The 24,251-nt window shown below is 53.1% G+C and overlaps 2 protein-coding genes across 14 annotated transcripts in view; one reads left to right on the plus strand and one right to left on the minus strand.

The window, feature by feature from the left end:
- The window catches only part of LOC123855274 (pyruvate dehydrogenase phosphatase regulatory subunit, mitochondrial), a 37,611-nt gene extending 27,444 nt beyond the window's left edge, over positions 1–10,167 (plus strand). For 5 of the 8 annotated variants that reach the window (XM_064580158.1, XM_064580162.1, XM_045890748.3 and 2 more), the window contains 2 exons: positions 4,466–4,648; positions 5,679–10,167. In XM_064580158.1, the coding sequence (XP_064436228.1) occupies positions 4,466–4,648; positions 5,679–6,083 (588 nt within the window). In that variant the 3' untranslated portion in view covers positions 6,084–10,167. Of the gene's footprint in view, positions 1–4,465; positions 4,649–5,052; positions 5,234–5,678 lie in introns of all 8 variants that reach the window. The other 3 variants (XR_010407946.1, XR_010407945.1, XM_064580161.1) reach the window with 3 other exon arrangements.
- Positions 7,664–22,617, minus strand: LOC123855275 (pyruvate dehydrogenase phosphatase regulatory subunit, mitochondrial-like). Of its 6 annotated transcripts, XR_006793496.3 has the most exons (7): positions 22,067–22,613; positions 14,500–14,788; positions 13,222–13,355; positions 10,961–11,153; positions 8,683–8,764; positions 8,099–8,172; positions 7,664–8,005 (listed from the first exon to the last, which is right to left on the minus strand). XR_006793496.3 is itself a non-coding variant. In XM_064580167.1 (6 exons), the coding sequence occupies exons 2-5, from the start codon at positions 14,721–14,723 to the stop codon at positions 8,713–8,715; spliced, it is 567 nt and encodes a 188-aa protein (XP_064436237.1). In that variant the 5' UTR covers positions 14,724–14,788; positions 22,067–22,617; the 3' UTR covers positions 7,664–8,172; positions 8,683–8,712. The 6 variants fall into 6 exon arrangements, 5 of the variants coding, with proteins under 5 accessions (XP_064436237.1, XP_064436234.1, XP_064436233.1 ...); XM_064580167.1 differs by having other exon boundaries at positions 7,664–8,172; positions 10,961–11,117; positions 22,067–22,617; XM_064580164.1 differs by lacking the exon at positions 8,099–8,172 and having other exon boundaries at positions 22,067–22,614.
- Between the last annotated feature and the right edge of the window lie 1,634 nt (positions 22,618–24,251).

A 24,251-nucleotide genomic window follows, 5' to 3' on the forward strand; every position in this document is an offset into this window, starting at 1 on the left:
GTGGCCGTGCGGGCGCAGCCTCCACCCCACGCCCGGCTCTCCCGCTCCGCTTTCCCTGTGTGGTTTTGCTGCACGGCTTATCACTGTCTGGTAAAATGTATTTTATTTCGTTCATCAGATTACCCTTATTTAAATGTAAGTTCTCTGAGGCAGGAATATTTAACTTTTATATCCCCAGCACCTAGAGAAGTATTTGGCACATAGTAAATGCTTAATAAATGTTGCACGGATGAATGTTCTGGGCATACCCTCCGTGCATTTTTGTATTGAATGATTGGTCTTTTTACCAATTTCTAGGCATTGTCTGAATCAGTCCTTGCTGTTGAGGTGTATCCCAGTTTGTCATTTGTCTTCTTTTTTTGAAGATTTTATTTATTTTAGAGTGTGTGCACAAGGAGGGGACGGGCAGAGGGGGAGAGAGTCTCGGGCCGACTTGGCACTGAGCAGAGAGACCAATGTGGGACTTGATCTCAAAACCCTGAGTTCGTGATCTGAGCTGAAACCAAGAATTGGAGGCTTTAACCACTGAGCTACCCAGGTGCCCCCCAGTTTGTCGTTTGTCTTTTTTTTGCCACATAGGTTTTTGTTTGTTTTTTAATTATGAGAAATGTTTCATACGTTGCAGAAATTTTTTCAATTTTTATGTAATTGAGTTGATCTTTTGTGCCTTCTAGAGTTTGATGCATAGAGGGGACTTCTCCAGGATTATAAAATTTTTTCAGTTTTCTTCTAGTGCTTTTATAGTTGTGTTGTTCTGTTGTATGGGTTTGTGTTTTGTTTTGGTTTTTTTTTTAACATTTCAATGCTCCATCCTTTTGCAGTGTCTCTTGCTGTACTTCGAGAGATAGGATCAGACTTTTTTTTCCCATATGGATAAACAGATTTGGCATTCTACCCTTACCAGATCCTAAATTCCTCTATGTATTTGGGTTTATTTCTGGACTTCCATTCTGTTCCCTTGGTCTATCCATAATCAAGATCACACTGTTTTAATTACTGAGTATTATGTATTTTAATATTTGGTTTGCTCTTATCTCCCCTTCATAGCTTGGAAAACTCTGGAAGGAAACCATTCCTGTTTCCTTATTTCCCCTTGGAAACTATAATTATCTAGTTAAAAACACTGCATTTTTTTGGATTATGTTACCATTTATACATTAGAAGAACTGACATGATGTATTGAATCTTACAAAGAATGCCTTTTAGTTTAGTTCTTTTTTTAAAGATTTTTATTTATTTGACAGAGAGACAGTGAGAGAGGGAACACGAGGAGTGTGAGAGGGGAAGCAGGCTTCCTGCTGAGCAGGGAGCCCGATGCGGGGCTGGATCCCAGGACCCTGGGATCATGACCTGAGCCAAAGGCAGACGCTTAATGACTGAGCCACCTAGGCGCTCCGCCTTATAGTTTTTATTTAAGTTTTTTTGGTGACCTTTCAGAGGTATTTTTAAGTTTTCTTCATGTAGATGTTACAATATTTTGTTGTTGCTGTTGTGAATGAGAAGGGTGTCTTTGTTCCATTATCTTCTAAGTGATTATGATTTTTTTTTGAAGATTTTATTTGAGTAAGTGCACAAGGAGGGGGAGAGAGGTGGGGGGGGGTGAAGCTGAGCCGGGAGCCAGATGCAGGGCTCAATCCCAGGACCCTGAGCTGAAGGCAGACATTGAACCAACTGAGCCACCCAAGCACCCAAAAGTGATTGTGATTTTTGAAAGCTATTTTTTTTTTTTAAAGATTTTTTTTATTTTTATTTATTTGAGAGAGAATGAGACAGAGAGCATGAGAGGGAGGAGGGTCAGAGGGAGAAGCAGACTCCCCGCTGAGCAGGGAGCCTGAAGCGGGACTCGATCCCGGGACTCCAGGATCATGACCTGAGCCGAAGGCAGTCGCTTAATCAACTGAGCCACCCAGGCACCCGAAAGCTATTTTTTCTATTATAGTCTTTATTTCTTACTAATTATCTTATAGTTGTTTTTTAGTTGAGTCCCTGGAATTTTCAGGGTCCAATCTTAAATACATACATTAATAGTTTTTTCTTAACTTTTATTCCTACAGTTTCTCTTGTCCAGCTGTGACAAGGCATAGGGATCCTAGGCATCATTGTCTTGTTCTTGATGTTAGTCACATTACTTACAGCCTTAGGCTTTGTTTTAGTTACTAGCTGAAGCATGCATTTACCATCTCATGGAACTTTATGTGCTTGTCCAGACAAATATAACAATATTAAGATGAAGGGATTACTCATGGTTTGCGAAGAGTTGGTACAGAGGTAGTTGACTTGTGCTTGTACAGGTAAGGATCGAGTCTGAATTTGCCACTTGGATGCGTGTGTCATGAACTGGCCAAACCCGATGAAGAGGGGGAGGCTCTGTGGCTCCAGCAGCTTCATTACTTGAGCCTTGGTTTCTACCTCTGATTATCCTGGGCTGGTCCCGTTTTTTATTTTCCATGAGTCCAGGAGGTGATTTGTGCCATGCCTGGGTTCTTTTCAAGCTGGCTTTTGTCCTCAAGGAGGTTATACAGTTGACCCTTGAATAATGTGGGGGTCAGGGTCAAAGCTCCACATAGAACTTTTGATTCCTCAAAAAGCTGAACTAATAGCTTACTTTTGACTGGAAGCCTTACTGATCACAGAAGGAGTTGATTGATACATATTTTGTGTGCTCTGTGTATTGTGTACTGTCGTCTTATAATCTAGGAAGCTAGAGAAAGTGTTAGTAAAACCCTAAGGAAAATACATTTACGGCCCTGTACCGTATGGAAAAATCCACGTAGAAGTGAGACCCACGCAGTTCAAACCCATGGGAACTATACTTGTCAGCTATACTGGTCTCTGAGGGAAATGTCTCCGAAAACATGGTGGCAAATGGCAGATTCTTGTTCTGTTCACACTAAATCCCCAGCACTTAGAAAATGAGGACACGCTGGGGAGTTGTTTTTCTCACCTAACCAAGACTAGTTACCTGCTTTAAATCTCTCTTCCCTGGCCTTCCTCTTAACTCCAGTATCCAGCTTGAGACTGGAAAGCACTGAACGGAAGGCACCAGGGATGCGGGCCCTTTATTAATGTCGTTTCCCTGTCAGTGTCCCCCCTGCCCCCATTCAGGGGCCCGGCTCACTCATACAGGCGCCACAGCTGGGTGTGGATTCGGTAACACAGGGGCTCTTCTAGGGGCTTTTCCCGCGGGCCACGTCCTGACCACTGTGGCCCGTTCAGTAGATGCCGACTCAGCCCAGGGAGTGCGACTGGCAGTGCATCGGACCCCCCCCCTCCCCCCCTCGGGGGAAGAACTGCAACGCCAGGGAAGCCGGGTGTTTTTTTGGTTTTCCATTTTTATTGAGCCGTCGTGGGCACATGTCACTGGTCAGGTTTCAGTGCGCAGCCTGGTGGACGGACAGGTCCCGTGAAAGAACTTCTGTGCTCAGTTTCACGAGCGTCCCTCGACTCAGAGATGCTGTAAGAAGCACTAAAGGGGTTTTCCTTGTGATGAAGACACTTAGGATTCACTCTTAACTTCCGTATCTGTCACACAGCAGGGTCCCTGCCAGGGCCATTAGGTGGTTCGCTCCCTCCCTCCCTCGTTCTCATTTGTCTCCTACCTGGAAGTCTGGGCCTTCTGCGCCCTTCCTCCACTTCCCCTCCTTGCACTTCCCAACTCTCGAACCACAACCCTGGTCTCTTTTTCCGTGAGTTGGCGTTTCTTTGTGGTTTTAGATTCTGCTTAGAAGTGCAATCGTACGATATTTCTCTGATTTCTCGTCGTTTTGTCCATGTTAAAGTTTTAAAGCAAATAATGTCGTCTGTTCTGGGCTTTAGATTCCACATAGCGTGTTTAGGTAGGGATTGAACATTTGCTTTGTTTGGAAAACTTTGTTTACTTAAGCTATCCAGTACTTACAGTTTCTGGAACCGAGAAGAGAATGCCACGAGAGGCTCGCTGTTGTGGGACACAGGTCGGGGCGCGCTGCCTTCCTGGCTCCTCTGGGACTTGATCTGGGTCTCCCGATGTGCCATCATCTGTGACCAGTCAGACTGTACACAGAGTTGTGTGTGACCCCCATTTCATGGCACAGGCCGTGCATGAGGGGTCACGGGGGTGGTGAGTGGGGCAAGAGAGCAAGGGGCAGAGGAGCGGGCTGTTGGAGAGGCAGTTAGGGGCCTGGCCACGGATGGGGTGTTCGGAGTGCGTCTGGGATTCGCACTTGAGGACCGCTCCCTGTCCTAGGCTCCATAGAGAAGGGATATGGGTACTGCTTTCATGGAGCTTAAACTGGGGTTAGGGGTGACCCTGGCTCATGACCCCTGGGCTGTAGTGCTTTGTTGTGTCAAGGATGAGACCTCTTGAGAATTTCGTACACCCTTCTGCCTTGTCAAGGTGCAGGCGGCCCGCCATCGGCACTGCAGCCCCAGCCCGTGTTGAATGCTGCGGGTGGGCGGGTCACTGACCTTTGGTCTCCCCCTCTAGTATGCCCTGCACGTGTACAACGAGGTGATGAGTGTTGGGCAGAAATACGGAATCCGGAATGCTGGGTACTATGCTCTTCGTAGTCTTCGAATTGAGAAGTTTTTTGCCTTCTGGGGTCAGGATTTAAATACCCTCACCACCCCCCTGGAATGTGGACGAGAATCTCGGGTGAAACTGGAAAAGGTACTGTACCTGCACAGCCCACTGCCCCCCCCCCCCCCCCCGCGCGCCGCACCGGAGCTGACTCTGCCTCAGAAAGGAAGGGCTGAGGGGAAGGCCCAGGGGTGGCCGTGGGTCAACGAGGACAAGGAGGAGGTCCTTAGAATGAAAAATGTCTGTCCTAGTAAGAAAACGTTGTGAGCACTTGGCTCCCGCCAACCCCCCCCAACCCTGAGCTCGGGAGCTGCGTGCCCCACTGTCTGAAGCAGCCAAGTGCCCTGCTCGGCGCTCCTGCAGACTCTGGGCTTCCAGGGAAGGTTCTCCAGTAACGTGCCACGGACGTGTGTACACAGTACTCCTCTTACATTCAAATGTCTCATTTTTTGTTTTTTTTCAAAGTAAATATGACCTTTTTTTTTTTTTAAAAGTCCTAGGTCAAGAGGATGTTAGTGACGAGTCTCTTTCCCACCTCTGCCCCCCACCGACCCGCACTCCGAGCTGCCCCAGCGGCAGCGTCTCCGCTCTGCCCTCCCCACCTGCCCCCAGCCGGCCCTCCACATGCTTGCTCGCTGCAGCTCAACAAAATCTTAGTCCTTCCCTCGCAGTGCAGTAGGTCTCTAGTCTTCAGATAACGATTTTTCTCTGCTATAAAAGTAATACTAATTTTGGAAAATAGGGAAAAGAATGAAGAAAAATTAAAAACACGTTTTATCTGTTCATAATCACTCAGTTTCTATCCTGGTGAGGTTTCTTGTACAAACCTGTATGCACTGAATATAGATGTATATGCATGGGCTTTTTGTCGAAATTATATAAAAACATGTTTTTCTAAAATAATTGTAGCGAGTACGTTTGGAGGATTTTTCTTCCTAAATATTTTTTTCTATGTGGTCTTGTGGGTGAACTCTGAAAAATGTATGCCTGTGTTACAGAAGTTCTCTGAGGTCTTTTAATATGGTGAAAGCAGGTTTTCATGCGGTGGGAAAGCCGCGCTGGGGGGCGAGTGCGGCCTCCAGCGCGGCCGCCCCGTCTCAGCCTTGCCCTTCCTTCCCAGGGGATGGACTTCATCGGCCGCGATGCCCTGCTGCAGCAGAAGCAGAATGGGGTGTACAAACGCCTCACCATGTTCATCCTGGACGATCACGACACCGACCTGGACCTCTGGCCGTGGTGGGGAGAGCCCATTTACCGCAACGGGCAGTACGCAGGCAAGACCACCAGCAGTGCCTACAGCTACACCCTGGAGCGCCACGTCTGCCTGGGCTTCGTGCACAATTTTTCTGAGGACACTGGGGAAGAGCAGGTGGTGACAACAGATTTCATCAACCGGGGGGAGTATGAGATTGACATCGCGGGTCACCGGTTCCAGGCCAAGGCGAAGCTCTACCCGGTCACCTCGCTGTTCACCCACAAGCGCCGGAAGGATGACGTGGAGCTCAGTGACTTGCACGGGAAGTAATGGCCACTAGCCTCGCTTCCCCACCTGCCCCCTCCCGCAGGGCTCCCCCCCCACCACCACCCCCGTCCTCCCAGCTCCTTGATGGGATTTTAAACTTCACCCGCTTTTAAACCTTTTGCTTTGCAGCCTCTCTTCTTCCACCTTCCCTCCTCCCTTCTGCACTTTCCCATCTGCTACTCATTCTGGGCTGTTCTTCCCACCCATGCCTTCACCCCCCCGATTCCCGTGGCGACATGAAGCATGGCTGATGGGCAGGACGGGTGCAAACTCCACTTGTGGAAGTAGGTAACCGTGACGGTCTGATTTCTAATGTTGTGCCTCGAAGCAAGGGAAGCGGGGGCTAACTTTTCTCGGAGCGCCCACCCGCTCATTTTGGTGGGTGTTGCGTGCTTGACTCAGCGCTTTGCGTGAGCCCGCCCGTGCTGCGCCAGGCAGACCATTCTCCTTTCCCACTGGGCTGTGGGTGGGCACCCTGACCCCTCTAGCAAGAGGATGACCATCTACCTCACTCATGAGCGGCATCACGTGGACGTTACCTGGTCTCTAGCGAACAGCTGACCTGGCTCCGGCCTAAAATTCCTTCTGTCTCAGAGGGTTTGTTGGCCTGAGTAAACAAGCCGGTGTTTGAAAGGGAAAAACCATGTTGCCTTTTGTGTTGCTCTTCCCAGCTGAAAGGGTCTGCTCTCCGGAGGTGCTCAGCACCGAGCTGGTTTCCCGCCCGTAGAAGGCTGCTGCTTCCCGCCGCCCGAGGCTCGGTGACCTGAGCCAGCATCTCCCTCACCTGTCCCTCGTGCGGCAGGCGTTGCTGTCCCTGCGGAACAGGCTGGGTGTGCTGTCCTGGTGGGGAACCAAACCTTGCTGGCCGGCCTCCCATGTTTGGCTTCCTCTGGCCCAGAACAGGCAGGTCCCCCCCGACTGACCCCACGGGTCTGTGGGTCTGCCAGCCAGCGCCCTGGGTCTCTGGAATGGAAAAGGGCCTGGGGCGTCGGGAAGGCCCTCCACACTGTTAGGCAGGCTCTACGTCCATCCTGTGCTGTTCCAGATTTTAAACCTTTGTCGTGGTAACTTGGCAGCGTTAGCTCTGATAGGTCTCTGTACGAGAGAGTCTTTTGTTTTAGAGCAGCTTAAAATTCTCAGGCGGGTCTGTCTGTCGTGGCATTTCTTGGGGTGTTTACTTAATCAGATGGATTCCTTCTAGACACTGCTTGCCATTTCCCCAGCCAGACAACTCCTACTTGATTACTGACTGCTCAAGGAGGTCTCGATTGATTTATTAAGGGAGTAGGTCGTTAGAACTCTGTTCCCTGAGAGCTGCTGCCCCCTGGGTAGGGAGGAGAAAGGCGCAGAGCGGTCGCCCCGCTGCAAAGCAGAGTGCAGCAGCTGAGGTGCGCACAGGAGAGCGGGCGCTGGGCCGACGCGGCAGGGGCCCAACTGACCAAGGAACGCGGCACTTGAAGTACGCCGTGCTCTGTGCCACGCTCGGCTTTGTAAATGAAGGATTATTCAGGGTTGAATCTAAAAGACATTCTAGATTTGTGTGTTAAGGGTCACACTTGTAAGACTCTGGTGAGATGTTAATATCCTGGGGCATCACTTGTCTATTGAGGGCCCTGACACACACTTCGCTTCTGCCACTTTGACACCCTTGAAATCTCTTGCTTAATTCAGACATCATCAGTGTGAATCGGGTAGTTTCTCTCTCTGGTCCTAACTCTGAAGGGGGTGACTCACTCCTGTCTCCTTGCACACCGGGCAGTCAGGCCACGTGCATTTACCTTGTGTGATCACTCGTCTCTCCCTAGAGATCCCTCAGATCTGGACTCCCAGACTGTACGATGGCTGGTCCTTTTTCTCTCTGAAATGATCCGCCGTCACCTCTTGTGCTCTCTTGAGGGAGGGGCTCTACTCTCTTCTTTTTGAACCTGGAAACACAAAGTGTACCGGCCTCAAGCAGATGAAAACTCAGGGCTGCCCGTCTCCTGTGGCCCCTCTCCTCCCTGGGAACACCTGCTTACTCGTGCCACAGGTAAATCCTGGTTCCCTGCCGTGGTTACTTGTCTTATATGGAAGCTCGCAGCAGAGACACTACCTGTCCATAACAAGGGCAAAGTCAGGAAAGCTCTAATTTGGAAAATATAAGAGCGAGGGACAAGAACGACCTGCTAACCTGTGTTAGGGCAGGACCTGCTCCAGGAGAGAGAACCCAACAATTCCCACTACATTTCTAGTGCTCTGCTGGGGGCGGGGGTCTCTCCCTGTACCCCCAAATACAAGAGCTGCCGTTCAGGCCAGGGGCCCAGAGACCACTTAAGCTCAGTGATTAACCTCAGTTACCCCATTTCTGCAGGAGAAACCCCATCACTTGGCTTCTCACCAGGAGACATGTCCATGGATTCTACCTTCTTGTACAGACCAACAGTTTTACCTCTTTCCAAGAAAGTCACTAAAACAAGTGAAAAGTAACTCCACTTTCTCCATTACCCTGCCTCTGAGTGCATTTGAAATGTTAACACCCCCCCCCCCAACCCCCACGGATGCAGCAGGAATGACAGCAGCTTTCTGAAAGTCGTTTAGCTTCACTGAAGAGCTGACCCCTCACCTTGCTTTCTGGCTTGGTTTATCCTCTGCCTCATGGACACGTGTGCTGGCATCGGAGTGAGTCTTTACCCTCCTCTGAGAACCTAAGGGACATAAAAGGGAAGCTTCTATAACCTGTTGTCTTGGTTCTGACCCTAGAAGGCTGTGTCCCGGCTGACTTTCAGGGGTAGCTACCGGGTGCAATGTTCTCTTTGTAGCTGCCTGACCAGTATAAGCAGCAAGGAGCAGCAAGGCTCCCCTTTAGTGTCCAAGGTAGAGGTGTGGTCACTAGTGCTTAATACTGAAAACTTTCTACTGTTTGTTTCCATTTCCTTTTGCACACCCCCCTGCACCCCCATCCCTCCCCAAATTGATAAGAGCAGCTTTTATCAGCACGATAAAGGGAACATTTTCACGACTCAAGAAGAGTCATTTGCAGGCACATGGATGCAGGAGCAGCACCGCAGAGGGGCAGAAATGGTAGCTGACCGAAGGGTCGTGCTAACCGTGTCCCACTGTGAGCGAGCCCCGGCTCTGCCTGGCAGCCCCCACCTCGGCCTCCTCCACTGCAAGGTGCTGAGTTGTAAGGCTCCCTCCCCACCCGCACAGGGATTGCATTTGCAGTCCCTCATCACTACAAATGCACTATTTTTCCAGAGAACTAAATATTTTTGTATGTCTTTGCCTTCTCTGTCCATTAAACACCAGAGTTATTCATTGTATAATATGATTCTTGACTTCTCTGAGCAGAGACTCTGCATCCCTTGAAGAATTAGACATTTCTTCATGGGCTCGCTTTCTCTTATTTAGATGTACCTATTTTTACCCTTCGCAAACCTTTTCTGCCTTCTCGGTTTTCTGTCTCTCAAGGACAGAAATTACAAGAGGGTGGAGAGGATATTTTTAGCATCTGTTTGAAAAGATCTATGCCAGGATTTCCTTTGCACACCAAGAACTGGAGCTGGGAGCACCTCTCTTTAAGCCCGGTTCTCGTGCCTTACCCCAGAATGTCCCATGGTGGGTGTAGACCGGAAGGACGGAAAGAAACTTCATTTCAGTCTGAGGGTTCCCATCCACCCCACCATAGCCTCCCTTCCCCAGATCAAGCAGGTGAGGGGTAGAAAGTTTCTGCAGCTTGTTTCAATCGGGGTTTCTAGCAGCATAGTTAATACTCTCGGGTCTACTCTTGGGATCCAGGAAATGCCACTGTAATGATTGTACAAGGCTGTAACTCCTTATTTACGTTTATAAATGTGCAGTTCGCTCAGCCCCTTTCTGTCCCTGTGTAGCATCAGCTTGTGGTGCTGAAGACATCGGAGGCACTTTAGGGGCTGGGATTTTTCTCAAGAGCTCTGATGACTTCAGGTACCTAGGGGGACTGAGCATTTCTGCCTCCATGAATGCGGTATTAATATTGTGCACTGTGTTTCTATCAAGCCAGATTCCAATTAAGATTTTCTTTTCGTATTACTAAGTTTGTAAATGAATAAACAGACATTTTAATTACTCTGGCCGTGTCCACTTGTGAAATGTTCTTCAACTCTAGTAACTCAATAAATATATTTGCCATCACAAGGAGTAAACACTTTCCATAAAACCATTTATACTATTACCAAAGAAGAGAAACATGTGGAAACCAAGGGTAAGCTATTAACCTCCACAGCGTGGTGGCAGCCTGGAGAGAGCGCCTCGGACTGTCGTCCTGAGGTTACTCTCTGTTGATGGATCTGACCTCCCCTCCTGCCGGACAGTTGATTACATAATAAGAACCTGGTGCTTGACATACCACCCATCTACCTGAGAACCCACACTGGTATGTGAAACAAACTCTGTATATTCTTAGTCACACAGTAGGAAGAGAAGAAAACAGAAGCACCCGGTGATTCTCACTATACTAACCTAAAAGTCAGTCACTGGACTTTATTACCCAGCTATTTTATGAGCAACTACATCTGTGAATCACTAGATAGGCTAATATGTCTATAACAATCTCATTAACTGATCTTCCAAACCTACTTGTTAAATTTCCAAATTACTGAATGGCGAGCATTCAATACAAAAGTACATCCCACAGGCTTCAAGACTAATTCCAAAAGAAGAGTTCTCAAAACATTGTGCACAATGACATTTCTGGAATATCCCACAGTGATTACTTTGAAGGGGACGGTTCTCGAATTAAGTGTACCTCCTCCTCATTATTAATATACCAGATTACATACATCCATTACACGCCACATTAGCAACAGGGAACTCTAGGAAGGAAGCACCCAGCAAGCAGGGTCTGAGCAAGGAAGACTTACCTTCCAGCCCCTCCACCAAATGAAAGGCCAGCAGAGTTCATTCCCGCCAGTACAAAGTAGCCCTGAACTGAAGGAGACTCGCCCATGATGCACCTCATGTCTGGGGTGAAGGTCTCGGGGCAGTTCACCAACTTCAGGATCTCCAGAGTCTCCAGGTCTGGCATGAGACGCAGGAGGGAACACATCAGGGGCTCTGAGCCATAAAAACAAAGCCAAACACAGGCCTCAGCTTTAGGGAATTCAAACTCATCCGCTCCTTGTGTTTCCCGACTCCTCTCCTCTCAGAAAATCTCCTGGAAGAGGCTTTCTGAGGTGAGCCAAATGGGCCCTGGTCAGAAAGCACATACCACATAAATGCACTGTCTTCTGAGGATTAGCATTGTAATATCGGGCAATCCAGGTTGTGCATATGTCACGTGTCTTTAAGTCTCAAAAGCGGTCCACTGACCGGCCCCTGCGCGTCCTGCCGGATAACAGAATCCTCCATCGGGGGACCCCACATCCCCTTTTCACTGCACCACGGCTGAACTGCAATGGGGGTGACAGACTGAGGGTGATCCCCGGACTCTCCCTTGCCTGACTTCCTCGCTGCCCTTCAAGCATCAAGGAGATACCAGGCCCCAAAAGGGGTTCCAGATCAGAACTCAAGTGAGACAAACTTAGCTTACAGAAAAGAGGCCTACGACTCGGGTTCCTCTAGCATCCAAGCAGGTAAGCAATGCAGGGCTCGGCAAAGCACTAGGGACCGAACCAGGGCACCGACTGCAGGGAAGTCAGTAGTTCCAGCTCGGGGCCCCTTAGGTGGGCCCTCTTCTGACTCAAACTCTGCTTACCAGCCGATTCAAGTACCTGTGGCCACCAAATTAAATCCAACCAAAAGGGACTCGCTCCCGCCTGTCCTGCACGTAGCAGGCATCCTCCCTGACAAAAGCCAGAGGTGGTGAGGCAGCAGGAACGCCTTCTACTATCTTCACTCAGAGTCCTCGCCTCTCCAAAGAAAGCCTGGCCAAGTGAGAGGTGACCGTGGGGGAGTCAGGCTCATCTGCCGGGCGGGGACCAGGGCGAGGCAAGTGAGGCGCCCGCTCTCGGCACCAAGCCGGGGCAGGGCCAGCCTGGGAGCCCTGCTTATGTGCTCGAGGTTCTACAGCCCCTTCCTTCCCCTCCTCTAGCTCCTCTCCTGGCATCTCCTCTCTCCACGAACACAGCTACCCAATCCCAGTTCCCAGACGTTCAGTCTTCATCGAGGACTTAGACACAAGGACACTTTGCCAGAGCAGGAATCCTATGAAGGGGAAATGCTATAAAACCTCAGCCTGTCATCAAAATTTCCAATACTTCAAATCTCACCTTCCCAACGAGAACCGTGTCACGGGTCACATGAGGTCTGAGCCGGCCAGCAAAGGCGACCATCCACTGTGTTTATGCTGTGACCCCCGGCAGGGCCGCCTCAGCGGGCGAACAGATCAGGCTACCATCCTTGTCAGGATTAGCCTGGAATTACCTGTGATCTGAATTATGCGGGTCTTCAAAAGAGCAACCCTGACGGACGGGGGCGTCCTGAATTTCATCACTAGGCCCCGCTCCTCCCCCGGGACATCTCCCGTGGCCACCAAACCGTTTCATCAGCCACGACGCGAGGCTCGCCCCTGGGCTCCTGGCCGATGCATCACCTGACGACACGCTGACAGACACGCTTCTAACTTGTGATCGTGCGGGACCCTCCCATGGCTCAGCCTTCCCCTTCTACTTGCTCCGGTCGTACTTAGCTCACGATTCCCTGGGTTCTTTTCCCTTGCTGACACGCATAACGGGTAGCCTCCGTTTAAGCTTTTCAGTCAGAAGAGGCCTTCGGAGCAACTGGTGAAATGCAGCGGGTCAGACCACGATTTCACCATCAAGCACCGAAACGGAAGTATGTCCTTGGCTTCTTCGTCCAGGAGCCAAGCGTGGCCACTTGCTAGACTTCAGGGAGTGAAATAATAGGAAATGGCCCGGGAAGCCTTTCCTATCCTGAGAATGATAGGCTCTGGAAAGGATCTGGGACAAGGACGGAATCCCCTCGGCGGGTAGGGAAACTGGAGACAGCCCAGCACGCCAACAGGCTTGCCCCAGGAAAGACCCTGGCGACTGGCAGAGCCCGGACTAAGACTCAAGCCCTGACCACCAGGCCGGCAGGCTGACGCGGCGTCGGGCCACACACGGCACGGAGCACCAGAGTCTGGGGCACAGGCGGACCAGTAAATGGCGGATTACCTGCTTACCTGTCTGGATCCCCGTCTCTTGCTCTAACTGGTGGTAGAGTTTGTTGGAATAGTCTGCCATCTTCTGCTCGATGGTCAAGTGCCTGGCGGTGCTCAGGATACCAGCACAGAACCTCGTAGAGCCGGCAGCCAGCCTGCAGGATGCATCCAAAATGCTATCAGGTACACTCCCACAGCTGTGAGTGCAACTAGTTCAAAGATCCTCACTATGGCATCGTGTGTCACATCGAAAGATGGAAGCAACCTACGTATCCACCGACATGAGCGGGACTGAACAGGCTGGAGGACCCCTCTACGATGGGATACTCTACACGGCCATAAAGAAAGGAACGAGAGAAAGCTTTTATGCAACAATACGGAACAACCCTAATGAAAAAAGCAAGGGGAGGGACACTGTTTAAGGTTCGCTACTAACTTGTATAAAAAAGAGAAAAAAATAATAAACGAATACCCGGGTACACGTATACAAACTGACCGATACAGATTTGCTCATATAATGACTCGGGGAGTATCTGCAACGATACACAAGGAACTTAACTTGCCTCCAGCGAGGGAACCTTCCAGCTAGAAGTCAGGGGTGGGAGGCAGAATTTCCCTGTACACTCTTTTACAATTTTCAATCTGACTCGTGTACATGTATTGCCTATTCAGAAATAAATACAAAGGACGTGTTAAAGGTCATCCAATTTCTGGTAGGCAATAGAACAGAAAAGGGACATTAGGGGAAAAGTGAAACAACTTGAACAGAGCATGAACTTCAGTTAATACTAAGGCATCCACACGGATTCACTGCATTTCACGGTGATCCCACCCTAAGGTGTTCCTCCGAGGTGCGCACGGGACCCCGGCATACGGACTGCTGCACTACCTTCACGTCTGTTCTGTAAATCTCCCACTGCTCTCGAGTGAGTGAGTTCCACGGGGAAAAGGAACAGAGATCAGGCAGGAGGTAGCCAGTTTCATCTCGGCTCACAGAGGAAGCTCCTGAGCCACGGGGTTGATGTCGCTGTGTGACTACAACGGAGAGGACAAGACGGCGAGGTGTGCCGTGACCCTGAAATGAAACGCACCCTCTCTAGAGACCTGGGTGTGCTGGAATCGGCCACCTCTGTCCAAGCCGGAAAACACGGGCGGTTTGCATCGCAAAACCGCGTCCAGGGGATGTTGCCTGCCTGTGGTTCTTGTCCTGCGACTTAGCGCCAGTCAGCTTAGCTGCTGGCGGGACAACGTTACCGGGAGGGGAGGGGCTGAGGGGAGCCCACGCAGTCTGGTCCTTACCTGCCCTGCTCCAGAAGGACAATATCCTTCCACCCCATCTTGGAGAGGTGATAGGCCACGGATGTGCCCATGATCCCACCACCACAGATGACCACCTGCGCCTGGGCAGGCAGGGCGACAGAATGCGCCTCGGCAGCCGACGCGCCGCTCCTCCCCGACGACCAGTTCTGCCATCCTCGGCCGGTCCTTTGTCTTCGGACCACCGACAGCAGCCGGTAAAACATCACGTCTGCCAGCAGCTCGGCGCGGTGCTCTCACTCGGCTACGGCAGAGACCCCCGACATGCACACTAGACGGAGAAAGCAACCAGATTTCATTCCACGTACTGTACTCAGGGCACAGGATTACTGAGAAAGGGAGAGGAGGCGCCAAAGAACGCTAATCATGCCCTCGGCCCATGTCTGAGGCCCTGCGCAGTTCCAGACGCTCTGCCAGCTGCAGAGACAGCAGGGGACAGCGAGGAGGAGGGTCTTGCCTTTATGCAGCACCTTTCATGAGAGACACAGACAGTGAGTGGGCGTGTGAGTGGGCGTGAGGGTGCCTGTGGCAGGGGCGGCCCAGACACACATAGAACAAGAACAAGGCCGGTGTGCAGCAACGCCCGACGGCGTGTGTAACCTAGGACGGTCGGGAAGAAGGGGACGTCGGAGGAGAGACCCGTGGTGACCGGGAATCAGCCGGATGCGTCTTCCGGGCAGAGGCGCAGGCACGTGCAAAGGCCCTGAGGGGAGGCCGACCCTGCGGAGTCCGAGCACGGAAGGGAGGCCAGGGTGCCCAGAGCACGAGGAGCAAGGCGGAGCGGACCCAAGACAAGGCTGGAGAGGGAGGCAGAAAGCCAGGACACACAGCGCTTGGGATGCCATCGTGACGAGCTGGGATTCCGCTCCGGGCGCAAAGGAAAATACTAAAGCAGGGAATGAAACGATCAGATATGCTTTTCCAAGATCAGTCAGGCTCCACGGCGGCGGGAAGTGGGCTGGAGAACGAGAGGAAAGGCAGGGCTGGGCAGCTGCTGCGGTAGTCCTAGAGGGAGGGCCTGGGGGTTGGGACCCGGACGGTGGCAGTGGAGTCAAAGCCACGGCTGGATTGTTCTGGAGGTGAAATGACGGCCCTGACTTACCAACAAACGGGATGTTAAAATGGGGCAGGGGGAGAAATAAGGATGATGGCAGAGTTTCTGGGTTAAGCAACTGGTGCCACTTACTACAGTATGAAGGGCTAGGGATGGGGAGGGAGGCGGGGAAGGAGAGGGAGCGAGAGGGAGGCTGCGAAAGGGTGCAGGCGCGGGTGCGCAGACAAGCCAACGTTCCCCTCTGAGGGGTCAAGTGCAAGACGCCGGGCGGGCACGCACGGGAAAAGGTCAGGCAGCAGCTGGACATCCAGGCCGGCAGCCAGGGGAACACGTGGGGTATCCGAGACCCGGCATGCTGAGGAACAAGAAGAACCCTGAGGCTCCCCAGCAGGTACAGCTTGGGAAGAGAAAGAAAGTACCGGACAGAGGACAGAGCGCTGGGCAGACGCACAGAGCATCCGGACAAACAGAAGTGGTGCAACAGACCGAGAAGGAGCCTCGGCGAGGCAGAAAAGAGAACTGGGCTGCGGTGTCACAGAAGCCGAGAGAGAGGAAAGAGTTTTAAGAAGCGGTTCGCTACGGAGGGTGCCCGGGGGTGCAGCAGGACGGCCAAGGGTCCGTCCGCTGGGACTTGACAACAGAGGTCCTTGGTGTCCCCAGAAAGAACATTCCCAGGAGAGTGCTCGGGATGAAATCCGGACCAGAGCAAGCTCCAGAGCGAGGAGATGAGGGAGTGCAGACCACTCCTTGACTTTCTGCTCCAAAGAGAGCAGAAAAACCAGCCAGCAGCAAGAAAAGAATGGGAGCAGAGCAGGGTTCTTGGTCTATAAAGGCGTGGGCCGTGGAGACTGTTTCACTGCTGGCAGGAAGGGCCAGTAAAGGGGAAAGAGGTGGGTCCGGAAGGAGAGGTGGTGACAAAGAATGAGGTCCTGGAAGAGGGGAGAGAGAGAGAGAGGACCCAAAGCCGCAGTGAGGGACAGCGTGCCCCGGGTCTGCCCAGGCCACGGGCTGGAGGGAGACTCAAGGACCAGCAGCCCTCTTTCCGGAAGCAGGGGAAGGTTAGTCCGGGTGCGCTTATCCCGCAAACTCGGGTGTCACACGCTGCGACCAAGCACACGTGTCTACGAGACAACTAGCATCATAAGGCAGAGAAGGGAAAGGGTACGGGATCGGGCCACCAGAGAGAATTACTCTCCCGGCAAAGCAGAGGCCTGTTCAGGAAACTGCAGACAGACCTGCCGGGAGACGGCAGGGTCACCGAGCGTGGGGAGAGGGGGGACGTCAGAGGACAGCCCCGGCAGACAGTGCGCCCAGCAGCATGCCAGTACCCACGGCGGGCCCCAAACAGCCCAACTCGTCCAAGGCCCAGGTGTGGGTGCCCGTCCATCACCACACAGCATCTCAGGACGGAGACCGAGCAAGGCCTCTACCGCGTCCCAGGATGAATCCCATCCAACCAGGGCTGATGACTCGGCCACCTGGCGGTAGTCACCAGGCCTCACACCCTCGGTCCCTGTCCAAGGGTCTCAAGACAGAAGCTTCTTCCTGCAACCTCGTCTCCACGTGACCAATTTCTGTCCCTCCCTCCGTGTCTCTCTCTCTGCTGTCCTCCCCTCCAGACCTCTCCACCGTGCCCTCCAGAACATCCTTTCCGGAGTTAAGCACCCGGCCCTTCGCCAGTACTGTCTCGCCTGTCTCCACGGGGACGCAGCTCTTCTGAGGGAGCGGCCACCGCCGCACGGCCAGCCCCACTCTACTGAGCTCACCACGCGGGGGGCTGGGGGGTGACTATCTGCCTCCTCCCTTCAGAACTATTACTGCTTGGTCACACTCGAAAAGGCCCAGTTCCTCTGAGGCTCAGGCTAGCAGGCACCCCCTGCCTAGCCCCGGGGCCACCGCGGGTTCAGCCACAGGCAGATGTCTGTCTACATTCGGGTTCTGAACCCACGACACTCCTCTCCCAACCTCGGACCCCACCTCCTCTCTTCCTCCCTTCAAAGCAGATAACCTGTCTCATCGCATCCCCTGAAACTCCACCAATCATCCCACTTGCATCTACAACCCTCTCTCCTTCCCTCAGAGGGTCAAAAGTTCGTCGCCCCACAAGAGCCCCGGATCCCTCTCCCTCCTTCCCTGGGACTCAGCTCCATGAACCCAGCTCCTCTTCCACGTACCTTCGGTGCTCCGCTCTGACCCTCAGCGTTTTCATATGCTCAAGTCCTCCCAACCCACCAAAGAAATGGAACAAAAGCTCTGTAACTGTCTTCGAGTAGTGTCATTTTAAAAATTCTAAATGGTAAAAAAATATGGTCTTGGCAAAAAGCACAAACGTAGGAGGCAGTTAGGACTTCCCATCAGGGCGCCTGAGTATCCGACTCCTGGCTTTGGCGCAGGTCTGTGGTCTCGGTGTCGGGGGATCGAGCCCCACGTCGGGATTCTCTCTCCCTCCGCCCCTTCCCCCACTCACAGGCACGCACGCACATGCCTGTGCTCTTTCTCTCTCTCAAATAAATAAATAAAATTTAAAACCATGATTTCCCACCATACAAAATTAGCAGTCCCAATGTGCTGCCCTGCTGCCCACCTGAGTGCTGCCGCCTGTCCCGTGTCCTTTCCTTACTCCTTGGTGACTGCAGAGTCTGCCGGCCGTCAAGCCAGAAGGGACTCTTTTTTTTTTTTAAGATTTTGTTTATTTATTCATTTATCTGAGAGAGAGAGAGAAAGAGAGAGAGAGAGAGAAACAGCACGAGAAGGGGAGAGGGTGAGAGGGAGAAGCAGGCTCCCTGCTGAGCCGGGAGCCCGATGTGGGACTCGATCCCAGGACTCCGGGATCATGACCAGAGCCAAAGGCAGTCTCTTAACCAACTGAGCCACCCAGGCGCCCCCAGAACGGACTCTTAATGTGATCTCACAGCCTGTCTTTTCACTTGACAAATACTTTCAGGAAAGGGCTTCCTATATGATCTGTCCCCTTTTCCCCGTTTCCAGTCTGTCCTGAACCCAAAGCGGTTGGGCTTCTGCCCGCCAAGCCAGGAACGCTGCTCTCACCAAGAAGGCTCACGTCGCCAACTTCCGGGGACACCGGCCCCACCTCACATCCTCTCCACAGCACCGCATATCGCCCATCGCTCCCGCTACTCACACCCCCTTTCCCGGTTTTTATCCTGACTCCCACTACCCTGGTCACGTCTTCGCTGGCTTCTCTCCCCGGCCCGTCCTTCCGAGTCCACGTCCCTCACGGTGCTCTGGGACCAGCTTCTCCCCTCGGGCCACTACTCTCCAGGGGGATTTCACTGCCTACCGTGACCGAGAGCCCAACCCACAGCAGCCCCGACCTTTGTGCCTGTACCTCTAAGCGGAACAATGGCATGTCCACTTGGGCTCCCGTAGGTCAAACCGGGCACCTCCAACAGGGAAACCCATCCTCCTCAATCTCCAAATCTGCTCCACTTCTGTGTCCCCCAGTGACACCATATTCGAGAACCCTGGGTGTTACCCTGGGCTCCTCCTTTCTCCTCTCCTCTGTGCAGCCAACCAGCATGGACTAACGATTCCACAGCCACGTTTCCCTCATTCCCACTTCTCCCCATTCCCACTGCAGCTACCTGAGTACAGGCCGCCACCCTTGCTCAGATTACTGCAGAAGCTTCCTGACGGGGCTTCTGTACACCGTTCTCCCCAACACCCCACAGTCCTTACACAGGACTCGGAGCCAGTCTTCTCAAATGCAAATCTTGTTTCACGCCCCTGCTTAAAACCCTTCAATGACTTTCTGATGTCCTCAGGAAAAGGCAATGTCCTTCACAGGAAGGGCAAGATCCCTCACTCTCTGGCTCATTTCTTATCTCTGCTCTCTTTCTCTGGAGCCACACGCAACCACCTGTAATGAACTCCTCAAACAGGACAGGATTCTGAAACCTCCGGGATCTGGGCACGCTGTTCCTCTAAACCAAACAGTATAGTTCCTGCCACTCTCCCCCCGCAGACAAAGGGAACTGCCTCAGCTCTCAGCCTATCCGACATCTTACCAGACCTCCTCTCCCCCAACACTGGGTCGGGTGACTCTTCTATGTTCTCCCATCACACCCTGCACTTCTCCCAGCACAGAGCCTCCGGACTGTGTCACGGTCTGTTCGCCAATCAGGGAAACAGCACAACCACCCAGCTGAGAATGTAGGCTTGAGAGAGAGGCAGACAGCTGTGGTTGGAAAACCTCCCCCCACCTCTCATTAGCTCTGACTTTTGGCAAGTTATGCCACATCTCTGTGCCCTGGGCTCCTCATCCATAAGGTGAGCTAGGCCTACCCACCTCACACGGTTGCTACAAACACTCAATCAGACAGGAAGGAAAAACATGGCAACGAGCACCTACGCAGCACTCAGTAAGTGGTCCTTTTCAGTCTCCTATTACGATGGAGCTCTCTGGGAGCTGAGACCAATTATATAACTTGATCATGGTTTTCCCAGCATTCAGGGGAGGCACCCAGGAAATACACATTGCCAAATGGCTGAGAGGAGAGAACACACGAGAGGGGGGAAAGTTCAATGAGGACTCTGGGATCTCAAGGCTAGGCCCGCAGATTGGAGGGGATATCTAAGTCACGTGACAGAATTTTTAAAACAGAAAATGGTAATATCTTCATAGGCAGTTACAGTCGGCCAGATGCTGCTTCAGGCGTGTACAACGGACTTAAACCTCACAACCCTACCAGGTAGATACTAAAGTTTCTTTTCTACGCTTGAAGAAGCTGAGGCACGGAGAAGTCACTCATCCGCGCTTCTCTAATGCCGGTGAGGGGCAGAGCCAGGAGTCAAACCCTGCCGGGCTGGCACCGGAGTCTGCCCTGGAATCTTTCCTCCCTGCTACCTTTCAAACAACATCAGATGAGTAAAGAAAGGGTAGCTGTGAGGACAGAACCACAAGGCACATCCCCTGGCAGGATAAAAGGAACTGCAAATGTAACAGAAGACACATAACAACAACTGAGGTTCAAGATGGAATAAACAAGATGGGTTAAAAACTTAGGGTGACTAAAAAAAAAAAAAAAAAAAGCCTAGGGTGAGAAGAACCAAGAAAAGGATTTGTGACCCTGTGTGCATGACCTTCAAAGAGTCACTGAAGCGGTGAGGGCAAACAAGAACAAAAAAGGATTTAAAGTGAATGCAAACAAAGGAAGGAAGGCACCAGAGTACCCAAGTAGGTCTGGCAGCAAAACCAAGGCAAAGTTTGATGGCAGAGAAGGGAAAGTCGGTAGACAAGAAACTGAAGATGTCAAAAACAAAGAAATAAAAGTCGTAACCAGATTTAAAATACACACACACATAAATATATATGTTAAGTTTTATTTAAGTAATCTCCACACCCCACTGGGGCTGGAACTCATGGTCAAGAGTCACATGCTCTTCCAACTAAACAAGCCAGGGGCCCCCAAAATAAATTACATGTTTTAAAAACTAAGACGACCCTACGATATTTTCTGCTAAGAAGAAAAATACCTGCCAAGCAACCGCGATACCGGGACTAGCTATGCTCACACCTGCTTACACCAAGAAGAACAAGAGGGCAACTCCAAGTCCCTCTGAGTTGTTCCTCTGTAGGGTCACAGCGTGTGTACAAATGGGCCGCTGGCGACTAGGAAGCCAGGTGAGTGGAGGGCGATTAACAACATCTCCCACACCTGCCTCAGCACAAGGGCCAGCCAGCACATTTCTAGCCCAGGCTCCGTCTCTGGAGAGTGGATCCAGCTGGTCCTGGGTGGGTAATTCTCAGCAAGTGCCACCAGGTGATCAGACAAGTTGACGAAATTAAGACAAATCGCTAGCGCTGGCCAAGTGTGCCCCGTGGCCCGGCTCCCCTCCCCCTTCCCTCCGCGGCCCCGCACGTCACGCTTACACACACCGGCAAAATGCACTTGAAGATGCCCGAATCTGACCTCAGTGTCCTTCACATCGGTCCCGAGTGGTCGCACATCACGAAGTCGGCTCACTGCCCTGGGCCTACGCTCTTCCCGGTAACTCGGCCGCCGCGCTCTGCAGCAGTCTTACAAGTGAGGGAAGCACAGGCGGACCGCACGTCTCCGGGCGGGAAAGCAACTGCACCCGCAGTGGAGGAAGACCGGGCGAGGCCGGCCTCATGCGCGCCGGGGGCTTGCCCGAGGCCGGGAGCCCGAAGCGAGGTCACCCCGGCCGCTCTGGACGTCGGGCTGAGCCGGCGGACGCCCCCTGAGGAGCCGGTGCGCAGGCCCCGGGCCAGCCGGGCACGGCTGTCCGAGGCCCGGACCACCTCGGCCGGACGGAGCGCAGCCGCGGACAGGCTGAGAGAGACGAGGCGGACCCTTCTCGGCCCGGGCCGCCGCGGTCCCCAGGCGACTCGGCGCAAGCGACGCGAAACGAGGGGCGGACGGGACCACCCCCGAGGGAGACCAGAGCGGAAAGGGGGACGCGGCGACGCGCGCGGAGGGGAGGCCAGAGCGGCCCCGCCCCTGTCTTCCTTACCTCACGGGCCCCCGCGGGCTCCGCGGCCAGCAGCACCCGGGCGGCAGCGGGGCAGCAGCCACAACAGTTGCGGGGGGTCCCGGCGCCAGAACGCGGGGAACGGGGCAGGGAAAGGGGCGGGGCGGAGGGAGCAAAAAGTTCCGGGGAAAGCCGGCGACCGCGACCTTCCGCGCTTTACGGCCCCCACAAGGGTACGCCGGCGCGAGATCGCTCCGGCGCACGCGCGCGCCGTGGCGGCCCCGCGGCGGCCCCGCCCCTGCCACGTGGGGCTTGTTTGGGTCTCGCCAGGCCCCGCCCCGGGCCTCTGGGCGGCCGCTGCGGTGGTGCGGGGCGGTCTCGGAGCTCGGGCCGCCGACCCGGTTGACCTCTGCAGCTGGAGCCGGGACGTCCGCGGTGGGCCGCTCGCCCTGCCGTGCTGTGGGCAGCGCGGGGCTTCGCTCTGCCCTCCAGGCGCGTTCCCACCTCCGTCCCCGGGTGGGTCGCGGCTCAAAGCCACTCTGGTCCAGGGCGCCAAAGGGCGTCTTGGACCCGCAGGCGCTCGGCTCCTCCTGGGCGAGGCTGTAGCGGAGCGCGACTGAAATCCGCCCCGCCGGCCTGGCCCGACCTGGGGGGCGGGATTTAGAGGCCCTGAGCTCTGGGCCGGGCGTCACTCTGCACCTTCCTGCCTTGTCTGCGCCGAGGAAATGGACTCATTCAGTCCATCTTCTGAGAAGGCCCCCGCCCCGCCCTCCCTTAGTGTCAGTGGCCCTGTTTTCTTTCCCTTGTGGAACTCGTCCCCCTGTACGGTCTGTGTTGGTGGACTGCCTTTCCCGCCAGTTGCAAGCCCTGCCCTCTCTCGACACAACCTCGGTCTTAGGCACGTCTTAGGCACGACTGCGTTCCCAGCACGTGCAGCCCTGCTTGGCGCGTCGTCCAGTCACTAGCTCTTTGAATGGAGAGCGTTCGGAGGGTACAGCGGCCCCTGCAGTTTGCGCCACACTCCCGTTTCCCGTTCGTTGAGTTCAGGCCCCCCTCGCCACACAAGCCCATCTTGTTTCCTTATGGCCTCTTTTGGCCAGGCACCGTGCTGGGCGATGGGATTCAGCAGTGCACAAGAAAGAGAGGGCTTCTTCCATTCGCGAGTGGCCAGAAAGCTCCGTGGCACCTCCGTGGCACCCCTGTGGCACCACGCCAGCCCCCAAGCTGCATGCTTTCTACCCCAGACGCGATCGCCAGTTAACTCACACGATACACGGCCGATGACTTCTGGCTGCCTGAGGACAGAAAGTCCGTCTCTGGCTAGTCGGATACGTGAAAGTTTAAGACGTTCCGGGCTTCTGTGCTAGAGAAATACTTTAATGTTTTGGCTAATGGCCGAGAGCTTGGTGTCACCTGACTGCCCATAAAGAAGAGGAGATAGACGAACTCATCTGAGCTGTATTCCTGGGGAAGTCTTTTCCTGATGCCCAGACGTGGCAATTTGGGGAGAAAACCTTCACAGGCTTTCCTGATGAGCAGCTTGACCTATGCCATTTGCAGGCTTATGAATTTGGGAGAAACCTCACTGTCTGTAGGAAACGGTGGGTGAAGTAAAGTGATCATTAAGGTGTTCATCCCATTCTGTGGACAAGCAGTGAGTGCTGAACAAGCTGTACAGATTTCTCCCTGCTTCCCTCAACCACCACTGTTGTTCTTCTCTGCAAAGTCCTAAGCCTCCTTTTATCGTCAACGTTGATTCTTGTACTTTGTAGGCTCTCATACCCACCAACTGCACTATTCTTCAAGAGGATTGAATATTTTAATCTTTTTTGGCTACTCCTTGTCTGAGAAAGGTCACAGTGGTTTCCTGTACTATAGACACTTCACAGAACAGAGCATCCCATGCACAATTACACATGTCCTGGTAGGACTTTATTCGCTTGATGTTTGGATTCACCTTTGCAAACCTTCTGCCTTGTTGGTTTTCTGTCTCTCAAGGACAGAAATTACAAGGGGTGGGGAAGGTATTTCTGGCATCTCTTTCAAAAGATCTGTGCCAGGATCTTTTGATCCTTTGCACACCAAGGACTGCAGCTGGGAGCACCTCTCTTCTCCAAGCCGGGTTCTCGTGCCTTACCCCAGAATGTCTCTACACCCAATGGTGGGTGTAGACAGGAAAGAGAAAAAGAAAGTAGCTTCACTCATTCTCCATGGGGGATGGGTTCCC

This window comes from Mirounga angustirostris, unplaced genomic scaffold (assembly GCF_029215605.1).
Source record: "Mirounga angustirostris isolate CCGP_5_RB_7025 unplaced genomic scaffold, mMirAng1.0.hap1 SCAF_16, whole genome shotgun sequence".
Lineage (NCBI taxonomy): Eukaryota > Metazoa > Chordata > Mammalia > Carnivora > Phocidae > Mirounga > Mirounga angustirostris.